We start from the raw sequence: 20,984 nt of genomic DNA, 5'->3' as shown, positions 1-20,984 counted from the left end.
TGAAAAGAAAACAAAACATGCGGGAAGTCTATGTTCTCGGGGCAAGATATCATTCCCTACATCTTTCACGCCACATGCCCTCCAAGAACTCTTTCACTGCCTCAATCACTCGTCCACTCGTCTCTCCACTGAGCCCCAGCAGCAGCACCATCCACTCCCGTGCCGTCCTCCCGTTCACTCCACGTCCCATCTCGCTCAGAAACACATGCATCATTTTTGTTCTCTCCCTGTCATACTTCTTGCATTCCTGCACTACATGCTGCACAGTCTCGTCCACACCCCTGTCACGCATCTGGCACACTTTGCTGCGGGACTCAGACCATCTATAGTTCCTTGCATTCACATCCAGACACTGCGCTCTTGCGCGGAAAAGATCACCTCCCAGGCTTCCCTCATACCACACCTCACACTTTGGGGCCTCTTTCTCCCTGTACCAGTCGAGAGTTTCCTTTCTTTCCATCTCATTCTTCCACTTTCTCAATCCCTCATCTTTAACTGCCATATCTATCACATTCTTCCACTTTCTTACATCCCACTCAAACCCCTCTCCATTCCTGTTTGTTACTCTCCATTCAAACAAATTTTGCCTATCTTCAAAGGGTCGGTACACCCACCTACTTAGCATAACATTCCTGTCTATCATTCGCCCACATTTATTCGCCCATTTGCCATCTCTTATATTCCACAAGTATACTTTTCTTGCTAATCTTGCATCCTCCATTTGTTCCAGTCTCACTTTATATCTCAAGGTTGCCTTTACTAGTCTTTCCCTAAACGTGCTCCATCCCATGTCACCCCTAAGAGCCTCTATTGCTGCAAACCTTGGTGCATTCAGTGCCATTCTTGCTACCCTATTCTGCCCCACCTCCAATTTTTGTATCTCACTCTCATTCCATGTCATCACATCTATTCCATACATAATGCTCGGGACAGCCACACTCTTCCAAACCTCACGGATGACATCATACTTGCTCGCTCTCATCCTCGCTGCACTCCCTAAACGGCCTACCCACTGGTTTGTCAAACTTATCTTTACATTCTTGGCCCTGCCGCATCCATTTACCTCCATCCACACCCCTAGGTACTTGTATTCATCCATCTGTTCCAACTCATTCCCTTCCAGTCTCCAAGTTGTTTCTCTCTCATCCTCTGACCTATTGACTATCATAATCTTGCTCTTCTCACTACTAAATCTAACACCAAAATCTCTTCCATACCCCCCTACCACATCTAACATTCTTTGTAAGTCTCCCACAGAGTCACTCAAAATCACAACATCATCCGCATACAACAACACACACAACTTGTCCTCTCCAACTTTCACTCCCGCATTCATTCTTCTCATCCTAACTGCCAGCTCCTCTGTATACAGGCTAAATAATGTTGGTGACAGAATGCAACCCTGCCTCACTCCTCTCTCGCCCTTCACCCAGTCTGTCTAGGTTCCCTAACCTGTATTTAGCTCTTGTGCCTGCATACATACTCCTAATTATGTTCACAAACTTATCACTCAATCCAATCTGCTCCAGCACTCTACACAACATACTCCTATTAACCCTGTCGTAAGCTTTCTCTATGTCTAGAAAACCTAAGTACAACTTTTCTCCTGCTCTCTTTTTCCTTTCAATCAGTTCATTCACCACAAACATATTATCTTCAGCTCTCCTGTCAACCCGGAAACCATTCTGTTCCTCACCTAGTACCCTATTCCTCTCAATCCATTTACACAACCTTTCATTCAGCACTGCACAAAAAACTTTCCCTACTGTGTTTACAAGGGAGATTGGTCCGTAATTCTTAAGCTCCTGTCTACTCTTGTGTCCACCCTTATGTATCAAAGTCGGTTGATCTTGGTCATCCTCTCTTAGCCGTTTCGATGAAACTTTCTCTGTTGCGCTAGACATATCGAAAGCCTTCGATAGAGTCTGGCACAACTCTTTGCTTTCTAAACTGCCCTCTTTCGGATTCTATCCCTCTCTCTGTTCCTTAATCTCCAGTTTCCTTTCCGGCCGTTCTATCTCTGCAGTGGTAGACAGTCACTGTTCTTCCCCTAAACCTATCAACAGTGGTGTTCCACAGGGCTCTGTCCTATCACTCACTCTTCCTGTTATTCATCAGTGATCTTCTTTCCATAACAAAGTCCTGTCCACTCATATGCCGACGACTCCACTCTGCATTATTCAACTTCTTTCAATAGAAGACCATCACAACAGAAAGTACACGACTCCAGACTGGAGGCCGCAGAAGGCTTAACCTCAGACCTTGCTATCATTTCCGATTGGGGCAGAAGGAACTTTGTGTCCTTCAGTGCCTCAAAAACTCAATTTCTCCACCTATCAACTTGACACAATCTTCCAAACACCTATCCCCTATTCTTCGACAACACTCAGCTGTCACCTTCTTGAACACTAAACATCCTCGGTCTATCCTTAACTCAAAATCACAATTGGAAACTTCACATCTCTCTCACTAAATCAACTTCCTCGAGGTTGGGCGTTCTGTATCGTCTCCGCCAGTTCTTCTCCCCCGCACAGTTGCTATCCATATGCAGGGGCCTTGTCCGCCCTCGTATGGAGTATGCATCTCACGTGTGGGGGGGCTCCACTCACACAGCTCTTCTGGACAGAGTGGAGTCTAAGGCTCTTCGTCTCATCAGCTCTCCTCCTCCTACTGATGGTCTTTTACCTCTTAAATTCCGCCGCGATGTTGCCTCTCTTTCTATCTTCTATCGATATTTCCACGCTGACTGCTCTTCTGAACTTGCTAACTGCATGCCTCCCCCCCTCCTGCGGCCCCGCTGCACACGACTTTCTACTCATGCTCATCCCTATACTGTCCAAACCCCTTATGCAAGAGTTAACCAGCATCTTCACTCTTTCATCCCTCATGCTGGTAAACTCTGGAACAATCTTCCTTCATCTGTATTTCCTCCTGCCTACGACTTGAACTCTTTCAAGAGGAGGGTATCAGGACACCTTTCCTCCCGAAATAGACCTTTTTTTCGGCCACCCCTTTTAATTATTTTTTGGGAGCAGCGAGTAGCGTGCTTTTTTTATTATTGTTTTTTTTTGTGTGTGCCCTTGAGCTGTCTCCTTTGTTGTAAAAAAAAAAATTCAAGTTTTCAAGTCTCGGATCCGCAGAGGGCCGCATTTGGGCGGTATAGTCTGTGGGGGTTGTGCGGGGGGCTCAGGAGGTTGGGAAGGGATTAGGATTTGGGTTAGGACTTAGGATTAGGGTGAGGATTGGGTACAATCTCCATATCTTTTAAACATGCAGCCCTTGCATTATACGGTTTATACCACAACACAAATCCAACAAGTCCATCATAATAACTATTCAGCACAAAAGTTTTTAGAATAGCAGGATCCTGCCACGCATCATACCACTCAATACAGAAACACCACTGCAAAACTCACCGCACTTTGTATGTGGCAATGACCGGGCTTTCTGACCGACAATGACCACTCGTCATTATACAACATGCTGAATGCTGATAAAACACAACACAATGTTGTTGCTCGTATTCACTATAATATCAGTAAGTCGGATTCTTACCCATCAGCACATAAGTTATTAAAATACAGAACCCACCATGAACCATGTCATGCACTGATCGGCCATCAGCCAGCCATGTTTCTTATTTCAAAGATCAAGTCAACACGCAAAACTCATCACAAATCATGTCTGTGGCAAAGTCCGGGTTTTATCACTGTCTGACAATGATCAGTGGTTATTACAAGACATGCTGATACACACAACACAACTTGGTCACTGATATTTCACTCTGAAAACCGCAAAAAATACAGATCCCACACAGTGACAGTACCATTCGAACACGCGGGAGAGGGGAACCGTAATGATTCCAGTGTTGTTTGTTGCAGTGTTGACACATTACTTATTGTATTTTAGCTAAAATGAAAATATTACGAAGGGAAAAGCAGTAAATTTACGGAAAAGAAAAAGATATTTTCACATTATTTTTGTTGGTTTTATTTATTTTACTAATTTATTTGTTTTTTAATCATTGCCTCATCGGGGGCCCCCTGAATACCCAGGGCCTGAGGCTGCAGCCTCCTTGTAAATCCTCCACTCTCTCTCTCGTCCCAGGACCTCCGAGGCCCGTGGGCTTTGGCCACCCCTGTGCTATGGGTGTTACGCCACTGCTTGCACCACAGAGGCGAGCACTGTTCCTTGCACCTGCTCTGCAATGTGTAAAGAAGATCAAAATGACCTCTATACCAGATAAGTTGCCACTCTGTAGTTGTTGTCCATTTCTACTCCTGCAAATCCCCTATCAGCTGCTGCCCTCGAGGTTTCTTTCATATAGTTAACTATTTCCACACCTTTCTGGTAATCTTCTCGACTTTCGTCACCTGAGTCTAAGGCTGCGTAGTGGTGTGGACTCAACAGTGGCTGGCTGAGGGGCATTCTGGGGAGACAAAATGAGGGTCATTACATCGGCTACAGTTGATGCAGTCACTCATTTGCTTGGTAGTAAATCATGGACCCCGCTGAGTGTTGTCCAAGAATAGGGGATAGGTGTTTGGAAGATTGTGTTGAGCTGACGGGTGGAGAAATTGAGTTTTTGAGGCACTGAAGGGCACCAAGTTACCTCTGTCCCATTCAGAAATGATAGCAAGGTCAAAGGTTAATGTTCTGCAGCGTCCAGCCTTGAGTCATGCTTCCCGTTGTGAGGGTCTTCTGTTGAGATGCTGAGCAATGCACAGGAGAGTTATCGGCAAGAGTGGATTGTACAGTTTGTTTTGGAATTAAAGATTATTAATGTGTATTGCCTGGGCTTGGGATGACAGGTTCCTCTCTTCTCCTTTGTTGTATAACTGCAACAATAAACTATCAATCAATCAGTAATGAACAACATAAAGAGTGGGAGATAGCCCACAGCCCTGTGGAACACCACTGTTTATAGGCGTAGGGGAAGAGCAGTGACCGTCTGTTAGTCAAGTAACACAAGTCCTCACTGTTGTGATTGTTTCTTGAAGTGACCACATGGGCCGAGCGGAAAGCCATCTCTCTCTCTCTCTCTCTCTCTCTCTCTCTCTGGATATTCAAAATCGTTGTGTAAGGCAGAGATGTATTATACAAACTTACACACACATATATACACTGAGTGGAAAGAATGAGGAAGTGGCTGAGAGATGTGGTGTGAAGGAGACACAGAGGAGAGAGAGACAGAGAAGGCTGCAATGGTTGGGACATGTGAGGAGAGAGACAGAGGGCGGAGTGCTGAGGGCGGTGGAGGGAATGGAGGTGCCCGGGAGGAGACCAGTTGTAAGACCAAGGAGAGCATGGAGAGGAACAGTAACACAAGCAGGGCCGGCCCGACGCATAAGCGAAGTAAGCGGTGGCTTAGGGCCCCGAGGCCACAAGGGGGCCCCCAAGAGCAATAAAAAAATATATTGTAGCCTATTTGTTATTTTTCGCCCATGTATAAATAGTGATTTCTATATGATCAAAGATATATTATTGTACAAAGAGACAATTTCAATAGAGTGCTGGTGGTGGCACCACCCTCTAATATTCTTCCATGGGACCCAAACAACCAGTGTGCAAAGTTTGTTGCTTTAATCCAGCGTGTCACTTTTTTTTTCGCTAAGCCACCGCCCACCGGACTATAAGGCTTCGCTGCACCGGCGCTTCCTGCCCAGAAAAACAACAACAAACACGTGCAACTGACGGTTCCCGACATGCAGTGTGCCCTGCGCATCCTTAACATAGGTTGTTAGGCTAACGATGTCACAAAAAAGGACATATCCCTCAGGGGCAGAGAAAAGAAAAAGGAAGAAAGAGGAAGAGGAGAAAAAATGTCGAGATAAAGGTATGTTTGTTTAATTACTTGCTTTGGTTTGGTAGGCTAATGTTTATCAAGAGATTTGTGTAGCCTAGCCACTAACAGCAAATTAGCTAGCTAGGTAAAAACGAGATAATTTATCCGCTAATAGCAACTAGCTAGCTAGTTAAAAATGAGAGAATTTATCTTGTAACAGTAACCTAAATAATGCTATCATGCTTATATTTGTGTAGATTTAACTTTGACTGAGTTGTGAACATATTTTTATGTCGGATCTTTTCCGTTTGGCGTACAGCGCTAAAATTAATTTTAATATAGTTTTTTAAGTTATTTTCCTTTGAAGTTATTTTCTTCCTATCTAATACATATTTATGTATTTTCAGAGTGAAATCATGGAGAATAAACTTACAAAACTTACAAAATAACCTAACCTAACCTAACCTAACCCCTAACCTAACCTAACCTAACTCCTAACCTAACCTAACCTAACCTAACCTAACCTAACCTAACCTAACCCCTAACCTAACCTAACCTAACCTAACCTAAGCTTATGTTTTCTACAGGTGTATATAATACTGAATATTACGACTTTTTTTTTAAAGTTTGAATTCCTTCAGTAATAGATAGGAAGAAAATAACTTTAAAGGCAAACAACTCAAAAACTATTAATTTCTCCAAAAAAAATATTGTGATATTCGGATTCTACGGACAAAAATACATAAAAAAAATCTATATTAAAATTACTTTTAGCGCTGTACGCCAAACGGAAAAGACCCTTTATGTCAACTCATAAGCTCTGTTAAACATCGCAGGAGCACTGTTAAAGTATTTTGGAGGCACAGAAGCAGCCCAGTGGCAGTCAGCATCCTCAGGCTCAACTGTATGCAATCCATCAGGTAAGGGAAGACGGTCATCATACAGTAGCCTATATTTAATTTCTAAGTGTAAGAATTACACAAGGGAAATTAATTTAGTCAAATATCTCATCAATGTGTGTGTATGTTTTTCTTCTTCTTCTAAGTTCTCCATCTCCATCCTCTACAGAGCTTGCACCCTCATCTTGTGTGCCCAATGTCCCCTCCGTGTCTGCAACCACGGATGATCTACCTGGTAAGTTAACAGCAAAACACCATTTACAATTGTTGAATTCTCCTAAAGTTTTATTGTTAAGTTTTAAAGTAAGCAACAACATTGTCAAGTATTATTTATTGCCTCTAACATGGCAACCTTTTGTTGTTGTTTTCAATGTTTTGTATCTTAGGTCCATCTCCATCCTCTACAGAGCTTGCACCCCCATCTTGTGTGCCCACTGTCCCCTCTGTGTCTGCAACTACAGACGATCTACCTGGTAAGTTAACAGCAAATCACCCGTTATATAATTATAAAATTTCTGCAGCAAATCTTAATTGTTCCATTGGCAGAGACTAGAGAGCTTTATTTTATAACACCTGTAGGGATTTTTAAAACTTTTAATAGAAAATAAGCAATATCATTTCCAAGAGTAATATGACACCTAACATGGCATTGATGGCAAGCTTTTGTTGCTGTTTTGTATCTTAGGTCCATCTACATCTTCTACAGAGCTCACACCCCAGCTTGTGTGCCCACTGTCCCTCTGTGTCTGCAACTACAGATGATCTACCTGGTAAGTTAATTGCTGATTGTATTGCAGAACATTCTGATGATTCTGAGATCAATAATTATGTCCATTAGTAGTCAGTATTACTTATTGTTTTTCTTTGCTCACTTCCTCAGCAACCTCCACCACAACGTCCACTTCTCACCACGGATCATCATCAGCTCCACCAGTGGACCCAGCTGAGTGGCCTTCTTTTCTGTCAGATTCAGACCGGACTGAGCAGGTGATCAGGGGGCCACTGCCTATTAAGGAGAGCTTTTCATTCCTAAAAGATATGATGGCCGAAGTTTCCATTATCATTATACCAACAGACAATTAGTTAATGGGGGAAAAGTGAAGCGTAGCTGGCTGACTTATTCAAGAAGTAAAGATGCAGTCTACTGCTTTTGCTGCAAACTATTTTCTAAGAAGTCCATAAAATTGGCAACTGATGGACAGCAGGATTGGGTAAACATAGGCGCACCTCAAACAGCATGAAAAGTCTGAAGATCATTGTAGTAATATGGTCAAATGGAAGGAGTTTAGCTTGCGTCTTTCCAAGGGAAAAACCATTGATGAAACAGAAATGGGCCTCCTCGAGGCAGAAAAAAATCGCTGGAGAGATGTTCTCACACGCTTAATCAGTATTATCCAGTCACTGGCAGAAAGAAACCTGGCTCTGAGGGGATCTTCTGACACTTTACACAAAGACGACAATGGGAACTTTCTGAAAGAAGTTGAACTGTTAGCTAAATTTGATCCTGTATTGAGAGATCACGTGAGGCGCATTGAAAGTGGAGCAGAGCACATCACATACCTAGGTAAAACGATTCAAAATGAGTTGATAGCCTGTATAAGTGATAAAATACTTGGCACAATGGTGTCAGAAATTAAAGACTCAAAGTACTTTGCCATCATACTGGATTGCACTCCAGATATGAGCCATCAAGAACAGATGTCTGTTGTTGTGCGCTTAGTGAGTCTCACAAAAACACCAGATATCAAGGAGCACTTCTTGGGGTTTGTTATAGCTCCGGAATCTACTGGTCAAGGCTTGTCTGCACTAATTTTACAAAAACTGGAAGAGCTGAACATCCCCTTTGAGGATTGTAGGGGACAATCTTATGACAACGGCGCCAATATGAAAGGCGCAAATAAAGGCGTGCAGGCAAGGCTTTTAAGAAAAAATCCACGTGCTTTTTATGTGCCTTGTGGAGCACATAGCCTGAATCTAGTTGTCTCCGATGCTGCTAAAGTGTCCATGGATGCTACATGTTTTTTTGGAAATGTGGAGAAAATCTACAAACTTTTCTCAGGTTCCCCTCAAAGGTGGACCATCTTGAAGAAACATGTGAACATCACACTCAAGTCTTGGAGTGATACACGGTGGGAAAGTCGGGTGAACAGCATAAAGACATTACTCTACCAAGCAGACAAGGTGAGAGAAGCTTTGCTAGAGGTCAGGGAGAATGCTACTGAGCCCACAATAAAGGTTGAGACACACTCACTTGCCGAAGAAATTGCATCCTTCAGATTTCAAATTTGCTGTGTGGTTTGGTACGACATTCTCTCCCAGATTAACACAACAAGCAAGCTACTCCAGTCGGTCAACATGCAGCTAGAGGTTGCTGTAGGTATCATTAAAAAAAATAAAGCAAATTTAATCCGTTACAGAGCAACTGGTTTTAAAGATGCACAGACCTCAGCAAGAGAGAAATGTGAGGAAATGAACACTGAAGCTGTGCTGAAACAGAAGAGACTGCGAACTACAAAAAGGCACTTTGCCTATGAGTCGCCTGATGAGCCTGAAACTGATCCCATGAAGAGGCTGGAAGTCTCTTTTTTTAATGCTGTGGTAGACTGTACCATCCAGTCTTTGGAGGACCGCTTTCAGTCCCTAGGTGAGGTCAGGAGCATTTTTGGAGTGCTTTCTAACTTTGGGCAGCTTGATGCACAGACAAGGAAGAACCAGTGTCAGCTTCTCAGCGACAAACTAACTTTCGGAGAACAGTCAGATATTGATGGGAGTGCACTGGCTACAGAGCTGGAGAACCTTCCAGAACTTCCTGAAGCGCAGATGACCCCATTTGAACTGCTGACTTACCTCTCTCAAAACGAGATCTGTGAGTTGTACCCAAATCTTTGGGTAGCTCTGAGGATAGCCTGCCCTTTCCCTGTGACGGTTGCATCTGCGGAGAGGAGCTTTTCCAAGCTCAAATTGATAAAGAATTACTTGAGATCTTCCATGGCACAAGAAAGGCTTAGTGGACTGGCAGTGATAAGTATCAACAGCAAAGTTAGCCATCAGATTTCTTATTCAGATGTCATAAATTACTTTGCCTCTAGAAAAGCCAGGAAGCATAGGTTTTAAGACTGGGTGAAATAAACCATTTGTGTTACTTTGTTTTAGGTGCAGTACAGTAGCTCTGTTCATTTATATCATTAAATATTTCTGTGGTATTTATTCATTATTTTATTTTATTCTTTATGTCTTTGTACAATTGAATTTATAATTATTTTTGTGAGCTAATAAAGTTGAAATTTGGAAGTGTTATTTGTTTTTATTGATCTTGCATTACAATTTATTGTTCCACATTGCCGTTGCACTTTTTTTAAACCAAATTAAACATGACACATTTACAGTAAGAACATTGTCTACCTGTTTATTTACTTAGGGGGCCCCCAAATACAATTTCGCTCAGGGCCCCATGGAGGCTTGGGCCGGCCCTGAACACAAGACTTGGGAGTGTTGGGAATAGAGGAAGGATTTGCACCGGACCAGCAAGATGGAGGAGGACCATGACAAGTCCCACCCCAGGAAAGGGAGAAGATGGACCATAAGCCAAGAGGATGCTGATGACCCTTTTCTAACTATCCCCGTCTTGATGCTGCTCCTCTTCCTTCTATTCTCTTCCTCTTCTTTCATCATTTCTTCCTTTCCTCCATTCCTTTTCTTTCTGTTCGTGCTTTTTCGTAATATTTTCTTGTCCATCTTTCTCTTCTTTCTTTCACTAGTCTTTTCATTCCTTTCTTTCTTTTCTGTTTTTGTTGTTCCTCCATGTCTGTCTTTCTCTCTTCGTGTTCTCTTTCGTCTTGTTCTTCAGCCAGGGCGGTGTTGCCAAACACTGTCCTCCACCGCCACCACATACAGCAGCACCACACAACACCTCAGGGGAAGTGGATCTTCATGTGCCTGGCAATATTCTGCTTTGTCTTGAAATATTTTTGACAAACATCACACTTGAACTCTCTCAGATCAGAGTGTGTGACAACGTGGCTGTTCAACTCAGACTTAGAAAAGAACCTTTTGTCACACTCAAGGCATTCATGAGGTCTTTCACCAGTGTGTGCAAGTATGTGTCTATTTAGTTCACCCTTCACACTGAACCTTCTGTCACACTCAGGGCATTCATGAGGTCTTTCACCAGTGTGTGTAAGGGTGTGTGTGTTAAGGTTACTCTTCTGAGTGAACACTTTGCCACACTCTTGGCATTCATGAGGTCTTTCACCAGTGTGTGTAAGGGTGTGTGTGTTAAGGCTACTCTTCCTACTGAACACTTTGCCACACTCTTGGCATTCATGAGGTCTTTCACCAGTGTGTGTAAGGGTGTGTGTGTTAAGGTGACTCTTGTGTCTGAACACTTTGCCACACTCTTGGCATTCATGAGGTCTTTCACCAGTGTGTGTAAGGGTGTGTGTGTTAAGGTTACTCTTCCTACTGAACACTTTGCCACACACTTGGCATTCATGAGGTCTTTCACCAGTGTGTGTAAGGGTGTGTGTGTTAAGGTTACCCTTCCTACTGAACACTTTGCCACACTCTTGGCATTCATGAGGTCTTTCACCAGTGTGTGTAAAGGTGTGTTTGTTAAGGTCACCCTTCCGACTAAACACTTTGCCACACTCTTGGCATTCATGAGGTCTTTCACCAGTGTGTGTAAGGGTGTGTCTGTTAAGGCTACTCTTCCTACTGAACACTTTGCCACACTCTTGGCATTCATGAGGTCTTTCACCAGTGTGTGTAAGGGTGTGTGTGTTAAGGTCACCCTTCCTACTGAACACTTTGCCACACACTAGGCATTCATGAGGTCTTTCACCAGTGTGTGTAAGGGTATGTCTATTAAGGTCACTCTTCTGACCAAACACTTTGCCACACTCTTGGCATTCATGAGGTCCTCCACCAGAGTATGTGGGTATGTTTGTTGAGGTCACCCTTCCCAGGGAGTCTTTTCCCACACTCTTGGCACTCATGCTTCCCTTCAGCAGTGTGTGCAAGGCTGTGTCCGGTGAACTTGCTCTCGGTCTCAAATCTTCTCCCACTCAAACTCGACCTTTCCTTTATGGCTGGAGATGCTAGTTGCAAAGTGGTGGTGGTGGTAGTGGTGGTTCTACTGAACACCCCTGATCAGAGCATGCAAGGTGCTGTTCAAAGTTATGGCACTGAATTTTTTCTTTGGCACAAAATATGATGAAGGAATTGCACTGTACTGTAGTGCATGGTCTGGCACTCATCCTCACAGCAGTGGCAGGCTGCTCCTGCTGGTCCTGGCCCCTCAGGCTGCTGCCCAGCCCTGCAGCCTCCACTGCAACAGAAGTCAGCGGCAGTGAGGACGCAGCACGGCACCCACCTCAGACCCTCGCTGCTGCACCAGCACCAGGGGTGGCTGTTGGGACAAAGATCACAGCCTCATAGAAACATGCTTGAAACTGAATACCAAAAGCATCTACAAATTCCATAAAATGTAGCAGAGCACAACACAGTTACTGGTTTTCAATCCCAATATTGTGACAACTGCATCAAAGAAACTGAGGCAAAATAGACCCAGAGCAGTGAACTAGCTGCCCTTGACAACCTGGAGGCAACCATGCAGCAGGCAGCTGAAAAGCACCATGTGGATATGGGAAGCGGAAAACAGAGACAGAACAATGCTGCAGAACAGCCACCACAGAAAAGGGCAAGAGAGAACATGTTAAGGGTGGAAAGCCTTTCTTCGTAAGATTTGTTGCGCAAGGAAGGGATCATTTTTGATGCCCGACGCTGAACAACTTCTAATTTAGCAATGTCCTTTGCATGGTGGGGAGACCAAAGCTGTACCGCATATTCCAAGTGGGGTCTGACTAAAATATTGTAGTGCAGAGCGTCACCGCTTTGAGAGAAAAAACAACAAGATAACTTGGATCAAAAACAAAAAAAAAATAAAGAAAAATAAAACAAAACCGGACATGTTTAAACACAAAAGAATCAAATTGTCACCAACAAGATTAAAGGGGACAAAAACTCTGAAAACAAACATCCACAGAGACAAATAAACACTCTCGGAGGCCAAGAAGTAAAGAAGAAAGCTCCCTCTTGCTCTCCGTGAAGATGCAGCAAAGGTGATGGACAAGGGGACCAGAACCAGGCTGTCCGCTGCCTGGGATGCTGTGACCTCCATGACTACTAGAAGGCCTCTGGCTCAATACAGAGACAAAATAATGCAAGCACTTGTGCTGTACAAAGTCCACAGCAAAACAATGGATGCAACAAACACTTGCCGATACAACAAGACATTAACAAATATTGGGGGAAAGAGAGAGAGAGAGATTTACATAGATTTACATAGAAAATCAGACCACACAGACCCCCTGGTCCAGACTAGGTGGTCTGTGATTCTACAGAAGGCTCCAAAACGTTGCATTTCTACTCTAGTTCATATAAGTTGAAGGAAGTGACGGTCGAGCTTGTTTTTGGAGTCAATCGTGTTACACTGGACCACTGATGGTGGGAGCTTATTCCATTCTCGCACTACAACGTTGGTGAAGAAAAATTTGGTGCAGTCTGAATTTACTTGTCTGCATTTGAGTTTTATGCCATTGTTCCTCGTTCGCAAAGTGTCATCAATCATAAACAATGTTGATCTGTCTACATTCGTGAAACTATGAAGTATTTTAAAACATTCGATCAGTTTTCCTCGGAGGCGACGTTTCTCAAGAGGGAACATGTTAAGGGTGGAAAGCCTTTCTTCGTAAGATTTGTTGCGCAAGGAAGGGATCATTTTTGATGCCTGACGCTGAACAACTTCTAATTTAGCAATGTCCTTTGCATGGTGGGGAGACCAAAACTGTACCGCATATTCCAAGTGGGGTCTGACTAAACTATTGTAGAGCGGAAGTATTACATCTTCATTCTTGAATATAAAGTTTCTCTTAATGAAGCCCAACCTTCTGTTCACTTTATTTGCTGCATCGATGCATTGCTGTGAGAATTTGAGGTTTGACGCGATTTTGACCCCCAGGTCCTTAACGCATTGAATACTTGTGAGTTTAACGCCGCCCATTTCGTAATTGAACCAGGGGCGGATCCAGAAAATCAATTTGGGGGGTGCCCTATGGTAAAATTTCATAAGTTAGCGACAGCCTCAAAACAGTGAAGACCAATGAATTGTGATGGCTGTTCTTTCCTTAAAATTCGCAGCTCCCGAGCAATCAGCGTATATGTGACAAATGATTTTTTCTTGTGTGTGTGTGTGTGTGTGTGTGTGTTTATAGATATATATATATATATATATATATATATATATATATATATATATATATATATATATATATATATATATATATATATATATATATCATCATCATTCATCATCTTTTCATCGACGCCTGCTCCTAGGAGTTCCCACCAGGGGATGGCCACGGCAGAAGAGCTTCCAACTTTCTCTATCCAGACACTCCCTCCTTGCCTGCTCAAAGTTTCTCAAAGATCTTTCCCCCCTCTCCCCAATGTACTCTTGCACCCTATCCCTCCATTTCACTGGAGGTCGTCCTCTAGCATTCCCTCCCTCTATCTCACTCACATACACCCTTCTGGTCATCTTACTCTCCTCCATTCGCTCCTCGCGGCCAAACCACTTTAAAGTCTGTCGCTTCACTTCTTCCACCACTCCACACTTCTTCCCTTCACCCCTGTGACACATTCCAAAATGCTCGTACACACTTTCATTACTCATTCCATCCATTCTACTCACACCACAAGCACTCCTCAAATAACTCATTTCCACTGCCTGCACTCTAGATCTCTGACTTTCATTCCAGGCCCATGTTTCACTTGCATATGTGAGGGTTGGTACTATTATTGTATTTCTCAAATCCCCCTTTACTTCCATGCTCACACTTCTGCCATTCATGATTCGTCCCAAAGACCCTACCACCCTTCTTCCTTGCACTGCCCTTTCTCTTATCTCACCCTCCATACCACCATGTTTACACATAACTGATCCAAGGTACTTAAACTCATTGACCTCCTCCATTTCTTCACCATTCAAAATTATTTTGCATTCTTTTTCACATTCAATTCCCACTCTTATGGGCATACAAAATCTACAACCTCACTTCTACTTCGCTCACAAACCATCACTTTACTTTTGTTGACATTTACTTTCAGCTTTCTCCTATTACATACACTATCAAAAACACTGACCAAATTTTGTAGGTCACTTTCATTTTCAGCAATGAGCACCGTGTCATCAGCAAACAGTATCGAATTCAGTACCCACTTACTTCCCTCATCGAACAGTCTTACTCCAACTTCTCCAACTTTGCCCTTCATTTCTCTAATGACACCATCCATATAAATATTGAATAACCATGGTGACACCCTTGTCTTAAGCCCACTTTTATCTCAACATGTTCACTTGTTTCTCCAGTAATTTTGACACATGCAGATGCATCCTCACAGAAAGACTTTATTGCACTAAGCAGTTTTCCTCCCACACCATAAATCTTCAAAACATCCCAAAATGCAATCCAATCGACTCTGTCATAAGCTTTTTTTTTAAATCCATGAAGGCAGCGTATAGTTTCTTTCCTTTTGCTATTATTTTTCCTACAACCATCCTGAAGGAAACTATCTGATCCACACATCCCCTTCCTTTCCTGAAGCCTCCTTGCTCTTCACTGATTTTCTCTTCTGTAATTCTTTGCACCCTCTCTATTATGACTTTTCCATATACCTTTCCGGGTATACTCAGGAGACTTATACCTCTATAGCTCCCACATTCCCCTCTCCTGCCCTTCCCCTTGTAAACTGGGACAATGATGGCTTTTGTCCAGTCTGCTGGCACCTCCCCCCCTCCCATGGTACTTCACATATCTTGACCATCCATTTCACGACTTCATCTCCTCCACACTTCAACATTTCTGCTATGATTCCATCAATTCCTGCTGCCTTTCCATTTTTTAATCTTTATATTGCCTGATTTACTTCTTCATATGTTATACTTCTTTCTTTATGTACTCCTCCTCTACCTCTACTCAAAACTGCTGCTGTTACAGCTGCTGGACGTCCACCCTCAAAATTCATTAAGTTTTAGAAATATTCTCTCCATCTCTCTTTCACAGCTTCCCCGTCTTTCAACATCTTTCCATTCTCATCCATAACTTCATTCATTTTACTTGAGGATATATATATATATATATATATATATATATATATATATATATATATATATATATATATATATATATATATATATATATATATATATATATATATATATATATATATTTGAAGTGCAATCAATATTTAAGCTGGCAAGCAATAACAAGAAACAATTCAAATTGTACATCCGACCAGTGAAAAGGCAGATCTGAACAGGTAGAGATCATCACCATACGAGCATTCGAAGAAAACTAGTTAGTTTCAATATGTAAGCAGCAAGGGTGATCATAATACAGGTCATATATAAATTACAAACCTAACCTTTACAGAAAAGAGTTAATATGTAAAATTAGACACAGCTGAAGATAAAAAGGAATTCTTATAGGGCTTCTTTTACATGAGACTGAGGTAACACATTTGCAAAGATTGGCTGATCTAAAGAAATATATTTACAAATTCCCAAGTAATCAACAAGTGCCTCACTAAGAACAGAGTAGTCGTTTTTTTCCTAATTTGTTCATCACTCTCGACTGAAATGGGGATATCATAGTGGACACAGAGGAGGGGAAGTCCATTCAGGCACTCTTGGCCGACTGTACTCTTCAGATAGGTTTTCAGCCTTTTCTGTGCTGAGAAAGACCTTTCGGTTTCCGCGTTGGAGACTGGAAGCGTCAACAGAGTTTTCAAGAGAATGGCGAGATTGGGGAACATGCTGGTGCTGGTGTGTGCCTGGGCTTCTTTGATAGTTTGGAAGCCCGGAACAGATAATGCCCAGCGCCGTTCCGCCTTCATGAGTGTCAGGGATTCAATGTCGAGAGCTCATAGAGTCCGCTTGAAGCACAGCCGCAACATCCATTTCGGGGCCTTTGAGGAGTTGCTTGAGCTGAAGTACGACAGGCACTGTGTCGTCACCGAACTGATTCTTCATCTCAGCCAAGACGTGGTCCACAAACGGAATGTACACCGCCCGGCAGTAGTAGGTACTCCTCAACATTCTTGCACGTAACAATTAATCGCTGGGTCTGTCGTCCACAGAGACGTGGCACAGGGATGGTGTCATGCGATGACCCCACCTCGACCAAAAGGTCTTCCGCTTTCATGAACACGTCGTGGAAATGATTCTCCGCATCTGCTCTGAACTTGGCAAAAATGGTCTTGATGCCACGAATCGTGGCACAGGCTGACACTAGGTCTCCATCACACTAAACACAGTACTAAACAGTGTTTAGTACGTACATATACGTACCTCTTAGGGAAGTGTTTAGTACGTATATATACGCAAGCTCTTTTGAGGGCTTATACGCCCTTTATTTTTGTTTGTGTATGTAACATTGTTCATTGACAGTAAAGAGGAATAATTTGACAAGTCTTCATATTTTTAAATGGATGTTAAAGGGCCTTTCTGTACAGTCGTGATATGAAGTGATGTCGCCGTGTACGTTTATTTTCAATCACGCAAGTATCGTTATATATTTTCAAGAGTACCATTATTTTCCTGTATCTTCATCATAACTTAACTAAATATATTTTAGAAGCTAGAAAAAAAATAGAAAAGAAAGATTCAATGATGTCTTACAAAGAGTTGTCGAAATATTTTGACACAAAGTGTTTTCGTTCACCAAGGAACAAGTCAAATGAAGTCGAACTATCGACATATTACTCAAACAGAAAGTAAAATTATCTTTTCATGATCATTGTTGACAACACTAAATCTAACATATGCACAATATATAGGACATGCATAATTAGTCAATATCCTAAACTAGGATGGCGTAATTGATTTAATTTATACTCTCGTATGATGATGACGTCATCGCCCGCGCACCATACCTATTATTCAGCTCTGACTCATTCTTTGCCTTTCGTGGTCAACATAATGATAACAAAAGCTTTCCGTGGACTTTTAATGAATGATAGTGATCGAGGGAAGATGCCCACAGCCTATAACTACCGAGGGATAGTGGGAGATGGAAAAATAAGAATAAATAGCTTCAGAATAGTCGTGTTTTGTAACTCCAAGCTCCTCACTCTTTGCCGCCAATCGCAAACATCACTGCCTTTCTTGGTCAATATAACAATGACAAAAGCTTCATGTAGACTTCTAATGCTTGGAGGTGATCAGTGGAACATTTCCACAGCTTATAAGTGCCATAGAATAATCGAAGAAGGTGGGGAAATAAGAAAATATGGCTTTGAAATGGAGGTGGTGGTGCGGGCGGGTAGGCTAATCGCAGCGCTGCCAAACATTAGGCTATGGTCGAGTGTTCGTGGAAGCGTTCGGAATTTTGATTTACATAGATTTACATAGAAAATCAGACCACACAGACCCCATGGTCCAGACTTGGTGGTCTGTCCTTAAACCTAAGTGATTTTACATTAATCAGAAGACTCCAAAACGTTGCATTTCTACTCTAGTTGATATTAAGTTGAAGGAAGTGACGGTCGAGCTTATTTTTGAAGGAGTCAATCGTGTTACACTGGACCACTGACGGTGGAAGCTTATTCCATTCTCGCACTACAACGTTGGTGAAGAAAAATTTGGTGCAGTCTGAATTTACTTGTCTACATCTGAGTTTTACGCCATTGTTCCTCGTGCGCAAAGTGTCATCGATCATAAACAATGTTGATCTGTCTACATTCGTGAAACCATTAAGTATTTTAAAACATTCGATCAGTTTTCCTCGGAGGCGACGCTTCTCAAGAGAGAACATGTTAAGGGTAGAAAGCCTTTCTTCGTAGGATTTGTTGCGCAAGGAAGGGATCATTTTCTTTGCCCGACGCTGAACACCTTCTAATTTAGCAATATCCTTTGCATGGTGGGGAGACCAAAACTGTACCGCATATTCCAAGTGGGGTCTGACTAAACTGTTGTAGAGTGGGAGTATTACATCTTTATTCTTGAATACAAAGTTTCTTTTAATGAAGCCCAACATTCTGTTCGCTTTATTTGCTGCATCGATGCATTGCTGTGAGAATTTGAGGTTTGACGCGATTTTGACCCCCAAGTCTTTGACGAATTGAACGCTTTTTATTTTAACGCCGCGCATTTCGTATTCGAACTTCTTATTCCTCGTTCCAACTTGAAGGACCTGGCACTTGTTCACGTTAAAGGGCATCTCCCATCTATCCCACTGCTGAAATTTTGTGCAAATCCTCTTGGAGGCTTTGCCTGTCTTCGTCAATGAGAACCGAGTTGCCAATCTTTGTGTCGTCTGCAAATTTACTAATGCGGTTATTGAGTCCAACATCCACGTCGTTGATGTAAATAATGAAGAGCACTGGGCCAAGGACCGAGCCCTGAGGGACGCCACTAGTGACAGGCGCCCACTCTGAGTTAAATCCGTCAATCACTACTCTTTGTTGTCTGTTGCTCAACCAATACGCGAACAATTGGTTTACTTGACCGTCAATACCTATTAGCTTTAATTTGGAAAGTAATTTATGATTCGTGAATTTATAAAACGATTTATTGAAATCAAGATATACTACGTCCAGTGATTTGTTTAATTAATAAACAGTGAAGAGGTCTTTATAAAATTTTAATAGGTTTTATATGCAGGATCTTTTGTTTCGGAAGCAATGTTGTGAGTCCCAAATAAATGAGTGGCTTTCAAGTTAATTCACAATTTTGTCTCTAATTATTACCTCAAGTAGCTTACCTACAACCGAAGTTAGACTAATGGGCCTGTAATTACCTGGTTCTTTTTTGTCTCCTTTCTTGAATTTCGGTGTCACGTTAGCCTTTTTCCAATCTGAAGGGACGATGCCTTGTCGCAAGGACATATTGAATACGGTTGTGAGGGAGGAGAGTATTGACCTCTTTGTTTCTTTCAGCAGAGTTGGATATACTTTGTCAGGTCCAGGACTTTTATTTGTTTTAAGTGAATGGAGAGCTTTAAGGACTTCATCGGTTGTTATTTCAAAATTAGGCAATGCATGCTCGAGATTTACAATAGTACTGGTGTTGGTGGTAGCGTGAGGAAGACTGTTAGTATTAAACACCGAGGAAAAGTAATTGTTTAAGAGGTTTGCAATGTGTTGGCTGTCAGTCACTAGTGCACCGTCGCTGTTTGTTAAAGGTCCAATACCACTTTTGATCGCCTTTCTGTTGTTTATGTAACTGAAGAAAGATTTCGGATTATTTTTACAGTTGGCTGCAATATTTTCTTCAGATCTACGCTTTGCCTGACCTACTAGTCTTTTTACTCTTGTCCTGGAATCATGATAAAGTCTAATGTTTTCGGGCGTGCTTTGTTCTTTCTTTAACCTGTAAAACAATTTTCTCTCATTGACTTATTGTTTAATTTCGATATTAAACCACGGTGGGCTTTTATTAGTGTTAATTCGCTTCGCACAAGGGGACGAATGTGTTCTGCTGAGTGAGTAAGTGATTTTAAGGCTTAGCCAGGCTTCCTCTACGTTGCCGTCATCTGATAGTTGTATTTCTGTTAGTTTTGTCGGATTTCTAAGTTAGCTCTTTGAAATTGGGCACCTTTACTTTATTTTCAGTCACTGATGATTGAGCTTTAATGTCGCACTAATTTATGATCGCAAGAACCGAGGTGTTCTCCTACCGTGACACTACTGATTAGGTTATCTTGGGTCGTTATAACAAGGTCGAGTATATTATTTTGTCGAGTTGGCTCAGAAACCATTTGGCTTAGATAATTTTCTAGAAATTGATCATTATATGTGACTCGCCTTATGTACCTGACAGTGTCGCCCAGTCGATATTGGGTATGTTAAATTATCCTAATATCAGTGAGTCGCTGTTATTAAGTGACTGCCTTAAGACTCTGTACATTTCAAGGTCGTCATCGAGTGATTGCCCGGGAGGTCTGTAGGTGACAGATATATTTAAGTTGACTTTTGCAATGTTTACTCGCACGCACAAATGTTCAACGTTACTGTTTCCCGGTGTTTTGTCAGTGGGTTGCAAATAGCTTTTGACATAAAGGGCGACGCCACCGCCTCTACGGTTTACACGATCTTTGTTGAAGAGTCTGTAGCCATCTATGTTGTATTCGGAACTTAAATCAATATTTGTGGTGTCGATAAATGTTTCGGTTATAGCAATTATGTCAAAATTTTCTGTTAAAGCAAGACATCTCAGTTCATCAAATTTGTTTCTTAGGCTA

General features: G+C 42.2%; 1 protein-coding gene across 9 annotated transcripts in view; it reads right to left on the bottom strand.

Moving 5' to 3' along the window:
- LOC126991193 (zinc finger protein 239-like) overlaps positions 1 to 20,984 on the bottom strand; it is a 62,661-nt gene that overhangs the window by 15,590 nt on the left and 26,087 nt on the right. For 3 of the 9 annotated variants that reach the window (XM_050849965.1, XM_050849964.1, XM_050849966.1), the window contains exon 2: positions 9,886 to 12,091. The exons of 5 other annotated variants lie outside the window; for them this stretch is intronic. In XM_050849965.1, the coding sequence (XP_050705922.1) occupies positions 10,596 to 11,678 (1,083 nt within the window). In that variant the 5' untranslated portion in view covers positions 11,679 to 12,091 and the 3' untranslated portion in view covers positions 9,886 to 10,595. Of the gene's footprint in view, positions 1 to 3; positions 4,430 to 9,885; positions 12,092 to 20,984 lie in introns of those variants that run through there. One more of the 9 variants, XM_050849963.1, reaches the window with a different exon arrangement.

This window comes from Eriocheir sinensis, unplaced genomic scaffold (assembly GCF_024679095.1).
Source record: "Eriocheir sinensis breed Jianghai 21 unplaced genomic scaffold, ASM2467909v1 Scaffold25, whole genome shotgun sequence".
NCBI classification, from domain to species: Eukaryota; Metazoa; Arthropoda; class Malacostraca; order Decapoda; family Varunidae; genus Eriocheir; species Eriocheir sinensis.
The sequence above is the reverse complement of the archived record's forward strand: the minus strand, read 5'-3'. Positions and strand labels throughout refer to the sequence as shown.